The sequence below is a fragment of the Misgurnus anguillicaudatus genome, chromosome 4, assembly GCF_027580225.2.
Source record: "Misgurnus anguillicaudatus chromosome 4, ASM2758022v2, whole genome shotgun sequence".
NCBI lineage: Eukaryota > Metazoa > Chordata > Actinopteri > Cypriniformes > Cobitidae > Misgurnus > Misgurnus anguillicaudatus.
In genome coordinates, this window is record NC_073340.2 from 22536629 (window position 1) to 22553542 (window position 16914).

At 35.3% G+C, this 16914-nt stretch overlaps 1 protein-coding gene and 1 long non-coding RNA gene across 11 annotated transcripts in view; one reads left to right on the forward strand and one right to left on the reverse strand.

Moving 5' to 3' along the window:
* Window positions 1-5277, reverse strand: part of LOC129421447 (uncharacterized) — a 46908-nt gene extending 41631 nt beyond the window's left edge. For 4 of the 7 annotated variants that reach the window (XR_008637101.2, XR_012369277.1, XR_012369273.1 and 1 more), the window contains exons 1-2: window positions 5133-5276; window positions 4882-5002 (exon numbers count right to left, since the gene is read on the reverse strand). This is a non-coding gene — a long non-coding RNA (uncharacterized lncRNA). Of the gene's footprint in view, window positions 1-4881; window positions 5003-5132 lie in introns of all 7 variants that reach the window. The other 3 variants (XR_012369276.1, XR_012369275.1, XR_012369274.1) reach the window with 1 other exon arrangement.
* Window positions 4794-16914, forward strand: part of skap1 (src kinase associated phosphoprotein 1) — a 38366-nt gene continuing 26245 nt past the window's right edge. The window contains exons 1-5 of one of the 4 annotated variants that reach the window (XM_073866996.1): window positions 4794-4848; window positions 5347-5406; window positions 6212-6317; window positions 7259-7281; window positions 7526-7642. In XM_073866996.1, coding sequence (XP_073723097.1) covers window positions 5367-5406; window positions 6212-6317; window positions 7259-7281; window positions 7526-7642 — 286 coding nt within the window. In that variant the 5' untranslated portion in view covers window positions 4794-4848; window positions 5347-5366. Of the gene's footprint in view, window positions 4868-5166; window positions 5407-6211; window positions 6318-7258; window positions 7282-7525; window positions 7643-16914 lie in introns of those variants that run through there. The other 3 variants (XM_073866995.1, XM_073866997.1, XM_073866998.1) reach the window with 3 other exon arrangements.

Consider the following 16914-nt stretch of genomic DNA (forward strand, 5'->3'; position numbering starts at 1 on the left):
CTTTATTTTATGATTTACATTTTTCAACAATGTATGATTTACAATTTACACTACACTCAAAAAAATGCTGGGATATTTTCACCCCAAGAGGGACGAGCACAGCCATGTTGAGTTTAATTCTTTCTTTCTTTTCTTTTGAAATGCCATGCCAGCTTCTAAGGCTTTATTCATGGAGAGAATAAAGTCTAGTTATATAAAGAAAGACTAAAAAAAAATAGTAGAACTATGTTTGGATTGTTTAGTTTAATTAACCAAGAAAAGTTTTATGTGTGACCCAACAACAGGTTAAAACCCAGCATAGGTTAAATTACAACCCAACAGTCTGTGCTCATCCCCTTTTGACCCAAAGTTGAAAATGACCCAGCATTTTTTTTTAGATTTTATGCAAAAATAGGTAAGCACATAAATATTAAATAAAACAATAAAACAACTACAGCCTTTTCGATTATGGCAACATAGAGGAAATATTGACTAAACTGGCATTTAAAAATATGTACATTGCCGGTTATGCAAAAAAGGCATTTTCTGCATACATTAAATATATTTTTTTTTAAATGTGCCCCTTTATGTGAAATCCGGTTGGGCTAAAGTCTCATGATCTAATAATGAGATTTGGAGCATCAAAGTTTGATTTCAATAATTGAGTTCAATCTGTAACATGATCTTTCTCAGTCAAAATATCAAAGTTATATTTTCACAGAACGTTCCTTCGCAAATCGCAAAAAAATACTTTAGCTTGGTTTTCACAGACTGGGTCAACAATTTCAGGTTTCAAATAAAACCTAAACAGTTTTTTCACATTGATTATATGTGGGTGATGACACACTCTATCATACTTCCCCCATTGGAAATATTTACACACGTAGGTCTTTAAGTATCCACACAAACATCTTCTAAGTGCTGCTTGTAGGTGCCCTAAAAGTGTCTCATGTATGTGTTTGCGAGGATAATTAGCAGCAAGTAGCTGATCTGAGTGCAAGAAGGTCAAAGCAGCAACAGAAATGAGCCAGAGGCATAGCAAAGGCCAAAGTGTTTTAATACCGCTTAAAGGAAAATCATTATACACTAGTTGATAATGGAATACACTAAACTCTCAAACTGTTGCAGTGCCTTTCCATTGACCCCTTGGTTATCTCGAGGGGTGTGTGATCATGTCGGGGTGTGATTTCTGTCAGGTCGAGGCGGGCCGGTGGGTTGGGGGGGCTCTCAGATGACAGAGATCTGCCCCTCCCCCAAGTGAAACGCAAATGAAAAGGAATGCAGAGATAAAAAGCCAGTGTTCAGAGATAAGGAGACAGAAGAAAGGAGCAGGCGAATGCTAAAGGAGCTCTCTTGGGGAGATGAGAGGTGCTGATGGCAGTGTTGGTGGTAGGAGATCATAGCAGGTTCCTCTCATCAGCCCGGGCTTGTGTTTGATACTGGGTCTTTGTCGCTCTTTCAGCTGTGCATTGTTGGGAGGTGTAATCCCGGGCGGATTACAAAGGCAAGATCCTTTCATATGGCTTTGCCCAGCAGGCAGTGCTCATGCTGGAACTGAAGGCCACGCTCATTCCTCTATCTACCTTCACAAGGGGCCAATAGCTGCAGGGACAGTGACGCAGGGGTCATTCGGTCATGTCCTCTCCTTGGAATTCTACTCCCCCTTACTCAATTCAGATTTTTTTTCTTTTAAGATCTCCCTTCACCATGTACCTGTGCAAAACACCTTACATCTAACTTGCAGAAAATTTAAGAAAAAAGTTAAACAAACATAAAAAAAGAGAATTTAGCCTAAAATTAATCATTGACTGTGTAATAAAGGAGCTGTAGTACAATAAATCCCATCAAGCTTGAGCGTAGAATAATAAACTTCAGATACTTTCATGTTCCAAGGCTTGGTTTTTATTTAATGAACATAACAGTTTTCTTTTTGTTAATTTATGGGCATATTGTATATTTTAAAACTAATTGATTATAAATTCAACTACGGAAATACACATTCACAGAGTTTATTTGTTTTGTGCAATTGTCTCCAATATTTTTTGTACAATATTTTTATATATTTTAATTTTTTATTTTATTTATGCATACTCTTATATTTAGATGTTTGTACTGGAAGCTTCAAGTACCAAAGTAAATTCCTTGTTTGTGCTAGCACACTTGGCAAAAGAGCTCTTTCTGATACTGATTCAATATTTTTCTTAAATAATACACAGCAAAATCTGGAACCTCAGAATAAGTCTATAAGAGTTCATTTCAACACTTTGAAAGTGTCTCATGGGGTCCACTCCCAATAGAGTTATCACTTTTTTAAAGTGTTAGCATTGCCTCTACAGAGTTAAAAATCTAACTATAAATTTACACTAATATTTTTTTTGTTAAAAGTTAACTCCCTCAGTGTAATTTGTTAACTCCAATGTTGTGTTATATTTTTGATACTATGGCGTTAATATGGTAAATGTAAAGACAGCAACATATTACGTTACTTTTGGGACAATTTTTTTTTATTTTAAAACAGTTTTTAAAATGTAACAATACAGCAGTATAATCTATCATTCTTATTATAAAACTGTTAAGAATTTTTTTTTAAATGTCATCTGATCAACATTTATGACAGAAAAATTGTATGTATCATGCATTTAAGTGTTCATTAACATATTAACATCCGAGACACCTAAAAAGCACATTCCCAATGTATAACAAAAGTACAGATATTTATAAACACAGTTTATGGGATGCTTCAGTTCATACAAACAAGTTTGACTTCACTTCAATCCAAAAGCCATGTTGGTTTTCACATAATAACAGTAGGAGGTAAGGAGGAGGTGATATGATCCTCGGTCAGACCTTCAGACTGGATATTGAAGGGAAAAATGCATTATTAAAGTATAACAACACAGAAAGTAATATTTACAGAATACTTTACAGAATTTACATACAGAACACATTACAAAATACTTTGAAATCAGTTATACATTAATTATTTGCACAAAATACTCACTTTGTTATAAAATTGCTCTTTGTCTAAAGAAATTTTCATGTAGGCCTATTTCTGTGCTCCTCCAAAGTCCCCAAAGAAAATCTCCTGCACACATTAACGGATTAAAAAAGTTTTTTTTTTTTTAAACTAAAATGATATATAAAAAGAAAAAACAACAAAAAATCTCCCCAAATTATTATGAGTATGAATTGCCCCATCTGAGGCTAAGACCTAAACTCAACTGCTGCATTCATATAATGACAATAACACATGACTCTTAATGTTAAAATTGATACTAACAGCAATATAAAACATAACACATCGCAACTCTCAAATGTTATTGATCAAAATTTTATTCATTTACTTACCATTTACAGTGAAAGAGATGATCTTCTGCTTGAACTGCATCAACCAAAAACACGGTTCAGTGTGGGGGGGAGGTCTTATTTAACACCATAGGAGTTAACAAATTCCACTTACACAACACTGCAGGAGTAGATTTTTTAAAAAAGTGGTTACACTATGTTTTGAAACAAACTCTTTATTTTCATAGAGTAAAATAAAATAGCTTTAACTCAATCCAGTGGTAAATTAACTCGGAACTCTTCATATTTCCAATAACACCATACTTTTAACTCTGTTAAATTTGCTGTGTACTATCAGTTTTTAAACATTACAATTTCTCCATAGTCATTGCACTACAGTGGACTATTATTTGGTTTTTAGTGCTTGTTTAGCATGCAAAGAAAACCAAAGATCACAATATCACTTAAAAAACATGTTCTTTCTATTTTGTGTAAGTTCCTACCAAGAAGTATTTCGTCACTTTGTGTTGATGCCTGTGTTCGTGCATGGTCAAATGAAAGTCTAGAACATCAGAATACACACTTATGTACATCAACTATTCCTTGGGCTTTAGTTTTCCCATTCAACTTTAGCAAAATAGTCTTGTCGCATGACAGACAGATGCTCTTGGCGACCTGTTAAGCCATAAGCTGTCATGTTAACACACAACCAAAATGACAGGCAGAACATGCTTCAAATCATTTTGATTGACTAAATAAAGAATTTGACTACGACTCAATGCCACCTTGTTTGCTGTGTACAGAGTTTAAAACTGCCACAGGGACACAAAATGACACAACATATGCTTCCAGCCTCCAAGAACAAAGAAACCACATATGCACATGCAATCATACACAACCAGAAAACTGATGCAGCAACAGCTGCAAAGACAAGCACCTTTTACATTTTCATAAAAAAAAAGTAATAATCTACCCTTACGGAAATTAACCATGGTTTTACTACAGTTAAAAAAACATGGTTACTGTAGTAAAACAGTGTTTTTGTTAATAATAATCAATACACCAAAAAAACATGGTTACTACACTTTTACCACAATAAAACCAACCATGGTTAATTTTCGTAGGTAGCATTACACTCAATTGAATTAAAGTCCAAGGCATAGTTTACGTTGGCTATGCATGATCTTTAAGGTAATATATCCTACCTAATTAATTTCAGGGTTTCAAAAATTCACAATCAATCTGTAAAATCAAAACAAACTGTCCTTGGTCTGACTCGATTTAGTTATTAATGTTAATAACTTCAAAAACAGCAGATTAAGTCATCCACGTTCATGTAAGTGATCTCTTTGCATCGAACCGATGCAAATAAATCAGAGAGATTTTGCAAAGGACTTTTGCAGAAAGTAAGTACAGAGAAAATGTAGACTACAGTAGCGGTTGTTCAACGGTAAACTATTATAGTCCTTGTTTAAAATTTTGCAGCATTTTGCACAGAAATGCTAATATCGATGCGAAGTCACGTGACTTGCCGCGCCACAGGCCTAAACTATTTGCGCAACGTTGGTTGTCTTGAGACTTTCAGTAAAGGGTGTGTTATGGGGTACTACTACTTACACATTAAACCGGTGATGGTATAGTGATGCTATCGATGGTCATGAAAGAGAGACTCCTCTGTCATTAGCTGTGATGTGTCTGTTTACAGAGCTTGGTCTGTTGCTAAAATCGTATAAGACGCCTGAAGGCATAGAAACAGATACAGGCTATACTCAATAGTGCGTAACCGCCTGGATGGCCTTAAATTAAAATACAAAGTAATTTTAAACTGTTATGGTGTGTATGTGATATTACTGGACATTGAAACTCACCTACATCTCTTAACCTTGTTTCGTTTTCACATGACAATGTGCTGTGCACTTCCTCTTTATGTCCTCCGTGAACTTGCGCGTGTGTGGAACAAATCTCACACGTCTTATTTTTTATACTGTTAATTCGTTTTGTGGGATGACAAGTTAACACATTCATTTGAAAAAAATTAACTTCACTCATATTGACAACCACAGATTTTGTTGTTAACTTTAGTTTCTGTTGGAGTTGAAGTGATGGGAACGGTACTTGACGACTTCAGACAACTATTAAAAGGTATTTTCAATTTTATCAAAAATCAATACCCGAAATAATGCTAAACTTTGTGATATAAAATAATAATCTTTGTGCCTGTATATGTTATGTGATTACTTTAGTTAAATTGTTTTATTAAATCATAATTGTATTATTATCCCTTGTATTATTTTTGATATGTCTTAACATGAAATATGTGTCAAGTTATAGATTAAAAACACTTTAATATACATTAATTTGAGTGCTCCAGTATGTTTTTAAAACACGTATCTCCTGTATTACATTATATTTTATTTGATATTTTGTTTAGGCAGGGGTGCATTTGAAAACAGACATTTAAGCTATATCCTATACTCTGATTAGACCATTTTGTGATTTCATTGGCTTAATTGTCTCTTGTAATTTTCCTGCTGTGCTGTGATTACCCCAGAGAAAGAAAAACATTTTGTACAAAATGGTTCTTCATGAATGATGCCAATCATAAGATTGTTATCTTTGTTCTGACACAGACAGGATGACTATTGTCATCCTCACATTCTGGCGTCTATGTCATTTGCATAAAAAGAACAGCTCTTTTTGTGATTATTTGCATATTTTATAACATGTATGCACTTTTGATAAAACAATACAACTATAATAGTTAGTTTTTGTCTTACCACACCTGGAATACAAAAGAAAAGTTTCAACAATTAATCTTAACTACTTTAGCTGAAGTACAAAGTGGAGTTTGTTTAACGCTTTGTTTGTTATTATTTTTTGCCCATTTTTTATGGTTTGTATTCTGCATCCTGTAATCAAATAGTAACAAAACATCTGTCTTTTACAGACTGTGAACTGTTTGTCTTTGACATACTTCAGGACGAGGAACTCAGTGATGATGCTCGTTCAGCCAGGGATATTCTCCTACGAAATTTTTTTGTCATCCAGAAAAGGTGAGAGAGTCACATTTTGTTTTATTTTGTGTGCTCGCAAGCTCCAGAGTCAACACATAAATAGGGATCTTATATGCTCTTGTTTGCATTAAACCAGGGGTCTCCAACGTAGTGCCCGCGGGCACCAGGGAGCCTGTGAGGTGCCCGCCAAAGCACATTCTGTTAATAGTCTCATATTTTATATTAGCTTGGCTTGGTTTACGTATGTTAACATTTTAAACAATATTAAAACATATCAACAAGTAAAATAAAATAAAATCAACAAGAAAAACAAAAAAGTTTTGAGTAGACTATATCAAAAAGTAGCCCTTCAGATTGTTTATCCATTGTGGTAGCCCTTGCTCACAAAAATGTTGGAGACCCCTGCATTAAACAATAACCAAGATTTACTTCTGACGCAACTACTTGAGGTTCTTGCTTCCAATAAAGATACACATAAGACAACGGTTAAACATACAGGAAGTGATTGCACAGCTCTATTGTTTTGTTTTTAGAGTCAATGACTACAACAACAGCGTTCTACCCACTAGAGTGGTTTTGTGGTTGACTTTGCTAAAACAAGATGCTTGCAAGAGCATGCATGCTTTTTCGTTACTCTGTCACATGATAAAGGTGTAGCTGCCAATGGAATATTTGCAAACACTGCAGTGCACAGCTGTACAGATGCATGTTACACCCAACATGCTACTTGATCTATCTTTTATACTTCTTTACTGCATTCATAGCTAAAAAGTGAATGTGCTATTATGCTTATTTAATGACAATATCATTTACAGTATATTTACTATTAATATATAGCCTAGCTATTTAATAAGAAATTGTATCTGAATATAGCCATTATAAAATAAAAAATAAAGTAAAAACACAGTTTTTGCTGAGGTTTATATATATATTTTTTTTCCAAATCTTTTTTTTAACAAAAATCCTCTCTTGTTTTGCAGACATCCACAAGAATTTCCCCACAGTAAGTTGTTTTATAATTGCATAATAAGTGCTTTGCAGATGAATGTCTCACCCACATTTCCGCTCTCTGATTCGGTCTTTCCCGGAACAAAAGGTTCTTTAGAAATCAAGCTTGTTTCCCCAAAACGATTAGATTATCCTCCCACAGCGTTCCCCTTATATGTACGGCTGTTATTTATTCACTCATTTATTTTAACAAAGTTTCTAGTTATACGAAACTCCCGCTTTCTGTTTTTTTACTCCAGTTGAAGCCAGTCATGAGGATAGTTCGGATGACAACCGGAGCTCCAGTCTGGGACGTTCTGCTCCCTCGGATGATATGTCTGTGGCCTCCGACTACCAGGATGAAGGCGCCTCCGAGCGTGAGTACTGTGTGTTTATATGTGCCTGTGTAAGTTTACTCATATGTCCGAGGCATGTAATCTGTGATGATTTGCGAGGAAACTTTTCTAAAGCACGTTTAGCACATTTCCTAGTGCCATCTGCAAGGAATGTGAGGGTTTCAATAGTGATGATGAAATACCCCAGTGGAAGTGTTTGGTAACAGATCACCCTCTAGTGGATTCCCATAACTCTGCTGCAGGGAGTGTGTGATGGGGGGTGCTCTTTTACCTCCATAGAAAGGGGATGAAGAGCTCCCTCCAGTGGCAGGAGAGCTGGATATCAAAGCCTCAGAAGTCTTTTTTGGAAGTGTATGAGGGGTTTCAAGGTTGTGGTATGCTTACAGTGTTTGGTTATATGCAAGACATGTTGTTAATATGTTATCCCTCTTGGCCTCTTGAGTAACTTTACACTTGCATGCGTAGTACAATTTGAAAAACCTGATCAGGAGGAATGACATTCAAAGTTTTAAAAGAAAGTGCTGGAGAGATTTAGAGAAAGTCAGAAACAGGATGTACAGCAGATTGAAAATGGCAGGTTTGAAATCGGTTTGTTGTGTTTGCATTCTGGTGTGCTGTGCTGATGTTTTTAACCAATGCGGTAGTTTGCTGTTGCTTCAGGCTAGATTTGTGACGGATCATCAGCCGCTAGTCCAGCTGCTCTTGAAACTCAACTCTGTACCTGAGGGCCATTTTATCAATTTTCTCGTTCTTTTTTAATCAGTCATCATCATACAACTGACAGTTTTCTCAGAACGATCAAAAGCCTGAAGCTTAATTAAATAAATAAATAAATATATATATATATATATATATATATATATATATATATAAAAAGAACGTACTTAGTTAGTGAAAAATATTTAAATAGTTTATAAATTAACTTTTTGTTAATTGACACAAAACCACTCGCCACCCTGGTAAAAATGAATCGTCCATCATGCCATTTATTTTATATGTTTGTAATTTATGAACAATAGGGGTCAAACCTGTATGTGTTCCTTTTGATTCCGTTCTTTGCCGGAAAAGGCGTGTAAGTCAAAGAGGAGTTACTCGAAAAAGATTCGCATCATGTCGTTCTTTCAATAAAGATAATGACCATCAAGGGCAAGTGCAGTTCAGGGTTCACTTTTAGTTCACCGATCGGGAATCTCACATCAAACCGTATGAGAAGGCATTTGGAATTTCAATGAGAGACCATTTCGGAGTGTACAAAATTAGAATGAGGGAAATGAATATGTTCATGAAGATTAAAGTCTCCATTTTCAGCAATTCAAAATTCAGATTTGGTCTATTTTCTCATTTGGCTTTTATTCAATGAGGACACACCATGTTGGGCGTCTTTATTTTTAGCTGAAGTGAATTCATACGTTATATAAATGTGCTGGTGTCCTTGCATGCTGATATTTTCAAATTTACCCCATCGTGAAGGGTATATATCGTTCAATATAGGCATTCAATTCCTGCTCAGTTACTTGCACCGTGATGTGATGTCATATGCATGCTTGTGTGAGGAAGGGAAATTAACTGGGTCTGCTTGTGCTCTAACCTGAGTGGAGGACGGGGAGCAGTTGACTCGTCGGTGGGAGGAGTCAGTGTTATTTCATTTAGCAAGGGCTGCCTCTTCGTCTCCAGAGGGAGGTTTGACATCAGATTTGTTATAGCTGACAGGAACAGATGGGCGCTCTATTGTCAGGGCCCCTGTCTGTATGGTAATGTGAACTGAGTTTCACCCGCAGACCGCACGGTTGACCCCACCGTGCCTGCAGCCTCGTCTGGATGACAGCAGCCCTGCAGCCGAAGATGGGAAGCTCGGGACAGGAGGAGCTTCACGGTGGGGTGGATATTTTGCCAGGTCAAGTTTAGGAAATGCAAAAATAGAATAAAATACTCATTGCTACAAATTTCTTTGAGAAGTGGATGTTTATGGATTTGGTTCATTTTAAAATTATACAGTATAAATACAACATTGCATTGGAGTGCAACGCATAAGATCCATAACACTAATAACAAATATATTCGAAAGCGAGTATAGTGTATGTGTCTAACTTGTATGTTTAGGAGGCTATATCAATGTATGGGCTATCAAAGGCTGCACATGCTCTAGGCCCTTTGTGTCCAGTGACTTGATTTATGTCCAGAAACAAAAGCTCCTCTCGTTCCTGTTATCTTACCCCACCATGTCTCTGCAGGCAGGGCTGAAGAAGCCAATCAGAGAGAAGCTGAGAATTCTGAGTTAAGTTGCGTCTTTATCGCAAATTAGATCATCAAGATGTAAATTTGATTTTTTTCCAACATCTTACAGGCTTTAAATGAATAGTTGAGTTGGTTAGGAAATTGATTTGTTTAATTATTCTCCGGAGAGTCCAAAACAAGCTTGCATCGATGAAAAAGACATTTTAGCCTAGTTAAGCCACCACTCACAATCTAAAGTGACCAGCCTAATATGCAAATGCATTGCATCATCCACATCATCATAATCACAATTACTATCACGGATTTCAACAGAGCTCTGCACTCTTTCAATCTCTTTATATTTTTGCTTTTTTCTAGACTTATGCTTAAGAATTCAGTATGAGAGCATGCAGAGGCATGCAGTTTGAATACACATTAGATTGAATGCGCATTAATAGACCTCAGTGTTTGAGCTTGTGTCAGCTGGTACTCCTCCGTGTAGCCTCTTAACTCCATCTCCTAAACATAAGGTTGCAGCCCATTCCTGTGAGTGTCCACTTCTTGAGTGTTTTCTCCTCCCTACAGTAAACTTTTAACCCTGAGGTCTTGTTCTGGTCACTCTGTGACCTGTCTGAACTCCGTCTAGGGCACTACATTTGACGACCTCTGTTGCCATGGCAACATCCCAGTTCAAATAAAGTTTCACTGGCTGGGATAGGTGTATAAAAATGTAATAATCTTTTCCTCGTTTTTGATCCACCCATCAATCTGTATTCTGGTAATCATCCAATACCAATTCATATTCCTACATGCGTTCTGTGCAGTAAAGTACGATGCATTGGCAGGCTTCACAGTGCATGTTAAATTATTTTGGCAAAGATGACACCATCTTTTCCTCTCATCCTCTGCACTGCCGTTTTCCCAGTCTCTGTTTCCCTCCGCATTAATTAATTGAAATAGACACATTATGAGACCCGAGCATCCTTAGTGCATCACTGCTTCTGCCATACGGGTTCAAAAGTTCATTTCACTCTCTGAAGGCTGTGATGCTGGTGCAGATGCTGATATTTGCTCTCTCTCTCTTTCTCTCGCTCGCTCTCTCTCTCTCTTCCTCGCTCTGCGTTTGTAATTTCACTGTTTCACCCAAACATGTCTCACTTTCCCTCCTGCCCAGTGAACTGACTATTCAGAAGAGATTTTCAGCCGTTAATGTCATATTGCTGTCGGTCGCCCTGTTCGTTGTGCAGTGATGAGTCAACATCACGTACGTTGCAATATTCATTATGTATTTTTGCCTTATTATATGCATCTTCGTTCGTTCGTATTTCTAGCAGTTACTATAAGGATAGGAAGTCGTTCATGACTTGCATTGTATGAAATACAGGATAGGAATAGGAAGTCACAACCTTGAGTGTCTAATCTTCTTTGCAGCTTGTCAGTATCACAGACAAATGGCAAAACGATTCAATGCTGTGGGTTCAGCTAGAGGTTAGCCTTTCCAGGTACCTCTAGTTTTCTCTCTCTCTCACTGCTCTCTCTCTTACCCATCTTGCAAATGAGAATTTGATTTTTCTCTCCACTGGATTCCATTTCTGGAGATTGATGAAGTTTCGATGCAAGGCCCAGGTGGCCTGATGCTTTCATTGGGAAACAAATGAAAGTGTGCGTAGGTGCGTTAGTCGGCACACCCACAGAGAAGAAGTGCTGTTCGGTTGTCTGGGTGTCTGTTTTTGGTTTTAGCCGAATGCAGATTCGCTCAGTCTGTTGCATTTTTAATCTTCATTATTTTTCATGTTCTACAATGACATTTGTAAAAATAATTTTTTCACCTAAAAATTAGCATTTGTTCATTAAGAAGGTTTATTGTACTTTGTTTAACGAGCGGTGTAATCCATTTGATATTTCTGGCTTCCTGAGGTTCTTTAAGTAGCTTTTGAATATTTTTATATCTTTAAAATGACCAGAAGAGGCGGCCAAACATTTTCTTTCCATTTCATGTCTTTCTACGGTCTGATTTGTCAGTCTGTCTGGGTATCATTTATCCGTCTAAAAATGGAAAATACTATGTCAGATGTGAGATTTGCCATATGTTTTCCACTGAGTGTTGAAACATGTAATAATAATCATAAAAGGGCTTTGACTTGGTGAATTTGAACAAGCAACTAGGGAGAGCTTTGGACGTTTGGGAGGTTAAGGCCGGCCTGCATGTCTTTGCATTTTGTGATTAACCAACCATTGGTAACAACTGAACCAAAAAGTTTTGACAGTGATGGCAGGCCTGATTTGAAAGATTTCAAGGTACAACAAAAACCCTTCTGATGTCATCACAGCATTTTCAGTAAAGTGATTAGTTTTGTTACAATGCCTGCTTGGCCGTAGTCCAGAGACGACTTTAGCCAATACAAACACTTTAAGAGAACTTATCCTGCTTTCCTAAGTATTCACAGAGAAGCATAAGATGGAAAAATTGCAGCCTTTGGTATATGTAACAACTAAAATAAAACACAAACTTTATTTAAAAATGACAATATTGTACACACATGGTTGGATGAAGATTACAAATGTCTAACTGTTGGCTATTGCAATTCTACTGTTTAATACTAAAGTCTTTGTACTTTTAATTTATTTACTCAGGGACACACGAACTTTCTTCAAGTTCAGCGCTTTGCGGGCTATCCAAGAATGCAACAGTTGCGCATTACTTAAAACGGATTTAAAGGTCACGAATTAAACGTTTTGTTTATGTAATGACATTATGATTGTTTGTAGAGGTCTGGACCATTGAAACGATTGGTTTATGGCAGAACCCGCATTAGAAGAGCGACGGTAAATTTATATCAACAATAAAAGATACTAAAAAAGCGAGTAAAATACAAAACTTATGTAATTATATTCTGTTATTGAAACTATAATTAATAATTTACAGAACAACAATTAAGCGATAATTTACACATTAAATACAATGTAAGGCAATAAATGTTTTTTTTAAATTTTATTTATTTATGTTTTTATATAAAATAAGTGAAATTTAGACCTTGTGTTTGTTTGCTTCTAAGTAATGTCGGAATAAATTCGTTTATTTATTTCTACATGATCGGAATTTAAATGTATTTCAATATGATCAGAATTTTTTCTATTAACCCTAGAGCATGATTTTATACATTTTCTGTGATTTCTTTTATTTCGGCCTGTGGTTTAGCAACTTTGTTTACAAACCAGCATTTTCACGTCCTTCATTGACTTTAGTTTCTGTGAATTAAATGAAAGTAAAACGTGACGGAAATTATGCGTAAAAGACGAAAGTACGTATTTTATCAAATAGTCAGACATTAAATTTATTATTTCTTTATTTCTGGACATTCTTTTAAACACAAACACCGAACAATAGAGCTAAATGTTATATTATTATTCTATTATAAGGATGTAATTTAGTTGTTATTATTTTTTATTTCTTATTTATTTAAATCATATTTATTATTTCTAAATTAATACAGTCAGTTTCATGCAACTCAAAGTTCTGAGAACACCATTCACCTTCCTTTAACACGACGCCCCCTGGTGGGTTTTAATCAAGCTTTTACCAGTTCTTAATAATTTTACTATAGTTTAGACTTATTTTAATACATAAATTAAATGACTTTAGTAGAGTTTTATTTAATTCGTTCCAGTTTCCCGTTTTGCTAAAATTCAAAATCTGATAATTTTACTTTCCCTTTTAAATATAACAGACCGACAACATCTCTGGAGTTTATCAGACAGTCATAAATACCTGTTTGGCACACATGTATGTGAAACGTTAACAAACACGTCAAACTTTACGACCAGTGCTGCATTCCTCATCTGATCGATGCTCAATATCATGAATCAAGGTTTGCGTCTTCCGACAGTCGACACGTGTCTGCTGGCATATTTCATAGCTCATATGGGCCTATATATATATTTGCAAGCAGACAAAAATAATATATAAGCTTATAATATAGCTAATTTATTTTAAGTAATATTGTTTTTAAATACCTATGTTACTTTTAAAACTGCGAAGTTTGATCATATCATTTAAATCTGTCGATTTACTTTACGTTTGCTATAAGTATTTTTTTTTCTAATTTATCTCTTAACAAGTTCCTAAAATAATTCAACAAATCCCAAATTATTTTAAACGTTTGATAAAACAACAATAAATCAAAGCTGATTTCCGAGCATTCACTTTTTCTTGAACACATTTAATGCACTTAATGCCAAGTTGCCTAAAATGTAAGCAGTTTATTTAAACATTTTATACCTTGGACCAAAATTATTATTATTAAACGAAAATGTAAAATGTACTGCAATACAGTAACTTCGAATTTAGGAATTCATCTTTTCAAATGATCTTTTAGCATAATTTCATATTGCATATAGCTTTGTGGATATGGGTATACTTTTATATAGGAGCATAATTTTTGCTCAAATATACACTCAGGTATTTTAAATGAGTTATTTATATTTGAATAGTTTATTTTTCTTTAATTTGCTGAATTCTAATGTCTTTAAGTGTATTTTCACATTCATTTGAACTTATTGTTCATTACAGAACTGTGTGATGATGATACTGTTTTTAAGTCATATCTTCTCAAGTCAAATACACTTCGGTCCACCTCTCTTCCATCTCAGGATTATAGTATTCGCAGTTAAACTTTTGAATGGATGTCATAATGTATGGGAGTAAATTTATAGGGCTCACGTCTCTATACGGAGGGCCCCCTGTGCTTTCCCTACTCATCGCTAGGCTATAAATTCTCTTCTTGTATGGCGTGGGTCGTAAGTAGAGGAACAATGTTGTGGCACTAAAGCATGGTAAATGGTTTCCCATATAATATGTGAAGCCCGCAATTGCACCTTTTAACAGGGCCTGACTGAGGGTCCGTCCTGGAATCTTGTAAATAATAAGTAATACTGCAAAACTGTTCAGGGGCCGCATGATTTCAGGTCTCATGTTGTGAATAACAGATCCTTTTCATTCAAATCGAATCAGTTCTTGTTAAGAACAATTTAGATAGGTGATGTTCAATTGAGCCGTTCACCTAGGGATCTCTTCTTCTCTCCGTCTTGCTCTCCCCCTTCCCGTTGTTTTTCCTCTTTTTCTCACCCTTCTAATGTTTGCTATGCTCAGGCATTGCACAAAGGCCACTGCTTTTGCCTTTAATGAGGAAAAATGTGTCAATTTGCTGTTCTCTGTGTGCAGTTTTTATATTGGTGCATGTGGTGTGGGGGGGTTAAGGATGCTCTGAGTGCTCCTTTTTTCTAATCAAGTGCTGTACAGAAGAGCACAGTAATCCCACTCTCTCCATCTCTCCCTGATCAGCATTCCTCCCCTGCCTCTCCCATCGGCCCCCCAGGGACCCTCGTGCCTTCTGTTTCACCTCATCTCAGAGGTTCATGCCGAGGTCAGCCACAGGCCCGTGCATCCTCAGCACACAGCAGTTTCGCTGCTGAAAGACATACAGTAGATATGGCTGCCAATGATACCATCGATTCCTTGCACTGTTCCTTGTACGATTTACTTTTATATAGAGAGAGTATTATATGTATATATCCATATCTATCTCTCTCTCTATATATATATCTATATATATATATATATCTATACAGTACTGTGCAAAAGTCTTAGGCCACCATCCCCAGCTTTGTTGTTTTAGCAAAGTTTTAATGTCCATCCATATTTGATTTAACAGAAATTGATTTATTACAAACAGTAAATACAGGAAATATGTGTACAAAATTAAAAACAAAAAAATTTTCAGAAATAAATGTCTTCTTTAGGCATCAGTCAGTATTTAGTGTGATCTCTCTTGGCACGAAACACATCTTGAGCTTTTTTGAGGAGACTGAAGTCATTCGATTAAAATTAGAAATTAGGATTTAATTTCATTTAGGTTTAAGAGATCCTGCAGCTGCCTGCTATTGCTCAAGTGGAAGAGGAGTTTACCCTAAATACTTGACACTTCAGCTTATATTTTTACACTGTTTTTAATACTACATACACATTTCCTGTATTTTCTGGTTGTATTTTAATAAAGAAACTGAGAAATAATTATACATGATCACTATACAATTGCAAAAACAACAAATCTAGTAATAGCATGGTGACCTAAGATTTTGCACAGTACTATATTTATACACACAGTAAGGGTGCAAAAGTCTTAGCCCACCATTAAATTTGTTGTTTTTACAATAGTATAGTGATCATATATAATTATTTCTCAGTCTCTTTATTAGAATACAACCAGAAAATACAGGAAATGTGTATGTAGTATTAAAAACAGTATAAAGTATAAGCTGAAGTGTCAAGTATTTAGGGTAAACTTCCCTTCCACTTGAGCAGAAGCAGGCAGCTGCAGGATCTCTTAAATCTAAATTAATTATTTCTAATTATAATCAAATGACTTCAGTCTCCTCAAAGAAGCTTAAGATGTGTTTAGTAAGTATGACTAATGCCTGAAGAAAACATTTAGTTCTGATTTTTTATTTTTTTTATTTTGTTTGTATCCTAATAAAAATAGTGAAAAATAAATATGGATGGACATATATAAATTAATAAACAATATATATATGTATATATATAATTTCTGGAAAAAAAAATATATATAACCCATAAGATGCACTTTATAAATGGATAAAAACATTATAGAAATGTATTAGTAGTTAAAAATCTACATTTTATCCACATTTTAATTTATATGGCAAAAAAAACTAATAATTTTCCTATTCATTAACTAATACCCTCAAACCAAAAATATATATATTTTTTGCTCAAACAGCTTTCAAAATTCAAAGTCTGTTGTAGAACTGATAATTAAAACTGTCAATTTTAAACTCTTAAAAATAAAGGTCTTACAAAAGGTCATTACACAGATGCTGTAGAAGAACCATGTGTGGTTCTTTATTTCTAGTCTAATGAACCATTTTATACTTCAAAGAACCTTTTATGAAACCATACAGCCGAAAATGGTTCTTTTATGGCATTTTGTGGCACCAAGAATTGAATTAAGCTAGAAGACACTTGATATGGCTGCTGCTAGATGCAATGCGCTGGTGTTACA